The sequence below is a fragment of the Crocuta crocuta genome, unplaced genomic scaffold (genome assembly GCF_008692635.1).
Source record: "Crocuta crocuta isolate KB4526 unplaced genomic scaffold, BGI_CrCroc_1.0 scaffold1269, whole genome shotgun sequence".
In the NCBI taxonomy this organism is placed as follows: domain Eukaryota; kingdom Metazoa; phylum Chordata; class Mammalia; order Carnivora; family Hyaenidae; genus Crocuta; species Crocuta crocuta.
In genome coordinates, this window is record NW_027531335.1 from 265,989 (window position 1) to 272,079 (window position 6,091).

A 6,091-nucleotide genomic window follows, 5' to 3' on the forward strand; every position below is an offset into this window, starting at 1 on the left:
ATCGTCTCAAAGTGTCACGAAGAAGGCTTGGATAGTTATTTACGATCTTTCATCAAGGTGTGTGGAGTCAGCTTTCTCTGGGAGCAGTTTATTTTATGCGAGGATTTTTGACTTAGGGCTGCGTCTGCCTTTGTTTGTAGTATAGCTTCNAGAGAGAGCAGGGGAGGGGCAGAGAGAGAGTGACAGAGAATCCCAAGCCGGCTCCACACTATCAGCGCAGAGTCCAACGTGGGGCTCGAACTCACGAACCCTGAGATCATGACCCGAGCTGAAGTTGGACGCTCAACCAACTGAGCCACCCAGGCGCCCCCCGACCCTCCCTTTCTGTACCCCCTGCTCCTGGATCCTCTTCCCTCTCTCTCACCACAGAACCTTCTTNNNNGACTACCTTTGAGGGTCCAACTCCTTATTTCTAAAACACAGGTAAAGCACTTACCACTTCGTTTCCGGACACATGGGCACACAAGTGGTGGCTCTTATTTTGGTCATATTTACTATTTCTGTTAATGGTAGGATTTCAGTTCCGGGCCTCTTAGGATATATCCGCCTGAGGCTTCTCTCTACCCTTCCAATAGACTTCTGCGAACACCTGTGCTCCTTGGGCTCCAGTGTTGTACCAAGGGCAAGGTTGGGGCCTCTGCTGGGTGCAGATGCTAGTAAGATTTATTGTCTGTAGAGATTTTTTTTACTGTGTATTTATTTTTGAGAGAGAGCGCATGTATGTGCGCAAGTCAGGGGAAGGGCAGAGAGAGGGAGACACAGAATCTGAAGCAGGCTCCAGGCTCCAAGCTGTTGGCACAGAGCCCGACGCGGGGCTCGAACCCACAAACCACAAGATCATGACCTGAGCTGAAGTCAGACGCTTAACTGACTGAGCCACCAGGCGCCGCATCCGTAGAGACTTTAAGAGCAATCATAAAACAAACTAAAAGTCGGTTTCCTCTCAGCACCACGAGTAAGCACATCCAAACAATGTCAGTGATAAGATGCCCCTCCCCACACCAGCAAACATTCCGACCACATGCCCTTGGCACCTCACCAGCTGGCGATACTCCCTTGTAGGCAACACAATGGGAAGGTGTGTTGTGCAACTTCGATAGTGAATTGCTTGCGATCACTTTAAAACATTGTTAAAGCTCAGAGGTGAGGTCCGTGCTGATCTTTCAAACTTTGCTAAGCTTCAGGATGTGGGTAGCTATTAGAAATTGATTCTATGTATTTGTTTATTTTAGTACTCGTGGTTTTTTTTTGAAATTATCGCAAAGTCTATGGCCACATACTTGTTGGAAGAGAACAAAATTAAGGTAAGTGGGCTAAGAATAATCTGTTTGAAAATATTTATTTATTTTGAGAGAGAGAGAGCACAAGCAAGGGATGGAGAGAGAGAGAGAGAGACAGAGAGAGAGAGAGTCCCAAGCAGGCTCCATGCTGTCAGTGCAGGGCCTGACACGGGGCTCGATCCCATGAACCACGAGATCATGACCTGAGCTGAAACCAAGAGTCAGACACCTAACTGCCTTAGCCGCCTAGGTGCCCCAAGGCTAATATTTAGCATAGGCAAAGAAGGGTGTTATTCACAGGCAGCAGTGATGCACAGATTGTCTAATACTGAAGGGCTTTTAGCCCTTGGCTTTGTCAGTTTTGCCTAAAAAAACAAAACAAAACCAAAGAGCATTGGACGTATTTCATAAATCTGAGGTCTGACAGTTCATACCTTTTCAAAGTCCTCAGAGGCTTGTTCATATACGTTCTTTCCTATTTTCGTTATTTGCCACGTAAAATGCATTTTCTTTGAAGCTTCCCTTTTATCTTGTAGCTTAAAAATGTGTATGTTGAAACAGTCATTTGGAGACCACGTTCCAGATCAGAAATCACCTTTCTCTTAGAAAGGGCTGAGGCATGTATAAAGTTCAAAACATCTTCTGTAATAGATGTGTTTCTGGAATGTGGCATAGACCGTTAGTTGTATTTTTACATTCTCCTTAAAGTACAAAGAAATGTTCTTAGTTCTAGCAACCATCGAGTTAAGGTTTGTGAAATCAGAGTATTCACCTGCAATTTACCATTTTTCTCAGACTTTTCGCAGAATGTCTCAAATTCACAAGCATGGGTTTACTGAAATTGACAAGCATGAATATAGTCTTTGTGTGTCAGAGAAAAAAAAAACTGGAATGAAAATCTAGGATGTGGGTACATCTCAGGAACATGATTTTGGGCTTTTAAGTTTTTAAAAAAAACATTTCTTTAACATTTATTCATTTTTGCGAGTAAGAAAGAGCATGAGCAGGGGAGGAGCAGAGAGAGGGGAGGACACAGAATCGAAAGCAGGCTCCAGGCTTCGAGCTGTCAGCACAGCTGACAACGCGGGGCTTGAAGTCATGGCCCATGAGATCATGACCTGAGCTGAAGTCGGACACTTAATCGACTGAGCCCCTCACGCTCCCCCAAAGTTGGTTTGTGGACGATTTCAGTCAGTTCCTAAGAGTTCCTCTAATGATCTAAACTACTGGTACCATCTTTAAGTTGGGGAGGAAAGTTACACTCCAGTTAAGAAAAGCCACATTTACATCTAGAATATGTTTGAAAATGAAAATAGCAATTGATGTTGACCTTTTGCAGCTGTGACTTTTTGCTACGTCTGTTTAATTTCAGCTTCCCAGAGGCCAGAGATTTCCTGAGGCATATCACCACGTCTTACATTCATTGCTTCTCGCCATAATTCCCCACGTGACAATTCGCTATGCCGAGATTCCCGATGAATCCAGAAATGTCAATTACAGTTTGGCTAGCTTCCTGAAGGTGAGTTAAAGGCAGCCACCGCATGCTCAGAAGCTATTCTTCACCAATATGGTCTTGAAAGCCAAAGAGAGAAACTACCCCCTTTCTTGACAGCCAGCTAGGTCTTTGTAAGATGCGGGAGAAGATTTTGACTGAATTCATCCATCAATTGAGTAAAACAGCCCCATTTGATTCCCCCTCCCCCCTACACTGAAATGCCTAATTAATTATATCAGAGGTCCCCTACAGGGGTGGCTTAGCCAGAAGGCATGTTTTGCTTGTTTCACGGAATGTTTTTTCAAATCTATTAATTTGAGAGCCTTTAGATGGGGCGTATACTTTCTTGGTTGCCACGGTCCCCACCACTCCTTAGTATACCCCTGACTCTTTATGCATTTAAATCACTTCTCTGACCCCTGTCGGCTTTTGTGTTCGCAATGCGGGAGCGAAAGCACCCCGCTTACTGATGTAACCACCGTCTACGTCTACGTGTTGTTAATCCATGTGAAGGAAAATTGTCTGTTTTGGTCAGTGAGATGGTTTTGTTTGAGAGATACCGAAAACTCCTCTATTCACGAAGGACTACGCGTTTATTGGTGTTCTGGTCTGTTACCGGCACATAAAGGGCAGTGCTAGAATGTAGTTGTTCTATCAAGAGGGTAACAACGATAGTTGGCTTGCTGCAGAGAAGGGACACGAGTTCGTAAATGCACCTGCTATTTACTTGCTCCTTTCTACCACCCCTCTTCTCCCAGCCCTTCATCATAGCTCAGCCTCATGTGAAGACCCTCACGGTCAAGAATCCAAGCAGTTTTCGCGTCTAACATACCCTTGTCTTCCTTTCTTTAAATGTTTATTTTGAGAGAGAGAGGGCAAGAGAGACAGCACAAGTCAGGGAAGGGGCAGAGAAAGAGAGGGAGAGAGAGAATCCCAAGCAGGCTCCATACTGTCTGTGCAGAGCCCAACACAGGGCTCGATCTCACGAACCTTGAGATCACGACCTGAGCCGAAATCAAGAGTCGGACGCTTAACCCACTGAGCCATCCAGGCGCTCCCACCTGTCTTTTTAAAGTAAGCTATGGAGGACACTATTTGAAGCATAAACTCTCAGTTTCTCCCATGGAGTTTAAACTTGAAAGTTACTATCTAAAGGGAATAAAGAGAACACAGTTGATTTCGTAGCAGTATTTACTTCATTTGAGTCATCATTTGCCTGTCTTCTGAAGATTCAGAGATGGGAGCCTGTCTCTGAAATCACATTTTTCATTTTGTTTTATCATTTGTTATTTTTTTATTTTAGAGAGAGAGAGTGGCAGAGGGAGAGAGAGAGAGAGAAAGAATCTTTTTTTAAAAATATTTATTTGGGGGCGCCTGGGTGGCTTAGTCGGTTAAGCGTCCAACTTTCGCTTAGGTCATGATCTCGCGGTTCGTGGGTTCGAGCCCCGCGTCGGGCTCTGTGCTGACTGCCAGCTCAGAGCCTGGAGCCTATTTCAGAGTCTGTATCTCCCTCTCTCTCTGATCCTCCTCTGCTCACGCTGTCTCTCTCTCTCTCTCCTAGACATAAATAAAAATTTAAAAAAATAAAAAAATAAAAAAATAAAAATATTTATTGGGGGGGGCAGAGAGAGGGGGAGACACAGAGTCTGAAGCAAGCTCCAGGCTCTGAGCTGTCAGCACAGAGCCCAACGCAGGGCTTGAACCCCTGAACCATGAGGTCATGACCTGAGTCGAAGTCAGACGCTTAAGCGACTGAGCCCCCCAGGCACCCTGAGAGAATCTTAAGCAAGTTCCCCCATTCACAAGCGTGAACCCCTGATGCAGAACTCGAACTCACAAACTGTGAGATCATGACCTGAGCCGAGATCAAAAGTCGGATGCTAACCAACTGAGCCACCTAGACGCCCCTGAAATCACATTTCTGCTACGTATTCAAGAAAAAACGTGATGACTGTTGCTTGGAAAATAGAAACGAACTAGAGTAGGAAGACCAGAACGGGAGGGATTATGACCACCAACTATGACCAGAGCCTGGAAGAGAAGTTCTTCTAGAAGAGTTGAAGGTGTTGCATGCAGAGGAGGACCCATGAGCACAGTGGAGGAGAGCTGTATGCTCAGGAATTGTTTAGCGAGGAGCAAGAGCGTCATTGTGCTGCAGAGAGTTTAGGATGTGTGCACGTAGGGCTAGAAAGCGCATCTGGCGCCCCGTGATGGAAGGCATTGAATGTCAGGCTAAGAAATTTCGGTTTTGATCTGTATGCAATGGAGAAAGACCAAAGATTTTTGAGGATAGGTTCGCTGCTGGAATGATGGAAGAAGTGAGGAGGCCAGAGTCAGGGTAAGCCACCTAGAACCTCATTCCCTTCCCCTCATCTGCCTTGTTCATTCATCTCTTAGGCTCAGTGTTTCCCTAACCTTCCCGTGGCATGCCGATCGCCCCTTCTGTTGTTCACCTGTCCTTTACATACTTCTGTGGTATTTCTTACTGTGCTGTATTTTAGTTATTTGTTTGTCTTACTGCCTTTACCATCGGACGGGGGGAAAGACCATGTCATCTTCACCTTTGTATTTCTCTAGAACACCGTCTCAAACACCGTGAGAAATGAGATGCAAACAGCTGGTTAATCACATTCTGAGCTCCTTCTGTTTCACAGGAAGAGTCTAAGCACTAGGGAGAACATAAAGAAAAAGGGAGTCTTCCTATTGTCTTGTGTCCGTAAAAAACATAGGGAAGTACTAAGTAAAATACATGCTAGTGGAGAATATAAATGTTTCAAGGGACTTGTGGGCGGGGGAGGCTAAGGAGGATGGGATTTCATCCGAACATGGAGGAACGGGTAGGATTCGGTAGAAGTGGTGCCGGCCTGAGCAAAGAGCCAGGGGTGGGAATACGTAGCGCATCTTGGATAATAAGCAGATGGACTGTACTGGGCGGTCACATGGGAGAAGGAGGTTGGGATGTCACTGGGAGCGTCCTCGAATGCCGGGCGAAGGGGTTTATAATCATACTGCAGGCAGCAGGGAACTATTGAAAGCTTTTGGGGAGGAAGGTGACATGATTGGGGCTTGGACTTCGAGGTGAATCTGGAAGCACATAGATGGATGGAGAGATCGCAGGCCTTAACTAGGAATATGACCGAAGGCAAGTGCAGGCAGCCATTAGGGCTGTCGCAGAGGAAGGATGTTGTTTTCACATCCAAGGTAGTTAACATAGAGTGTGATAATGATTTCAGGAATAGTACTTAGTGATTTATCACTTATATATGACACCCAGTGCTCATCCCAACAAGTGCCCCCCTTAATGCCCATCCCCCAT

The 6,091-nt window shown here is 45.6% G+C and overlaps 1 protein-coding gene across 1 annotated transcript in view; it reads left to right on the forward strand.

Annotated features, from left to right (window-relative positions):
• The window catches only part of DOCK11 (dedicator of cytokinesis 11), a 147,138-nt gene that overhangs the window by 59,818 nt on the left and 81,229 nt on the right, over positions 1 to 6,091 (forward strand). Inside the window, exons 25-27 of the mRNA XM_077771917.1 lie at positions 1 to 108; positions 1,233 to 1,304; positions 2,653 to 2,799. The exon at positions 1 to 108 is cut by the window's left edge and continues 12 nt beyond it. Coding sequence (XP_077628043.1) covers positions 1 to 108; positions 1,233 to 1,304; positions 2,653 to 2,799 — 327 coding nt within the window. The remainder of the gene's footprint in view (positions 109 to 1,232; positions 1,305 to 2,652; positions 2,800 to 6,091) is intronic.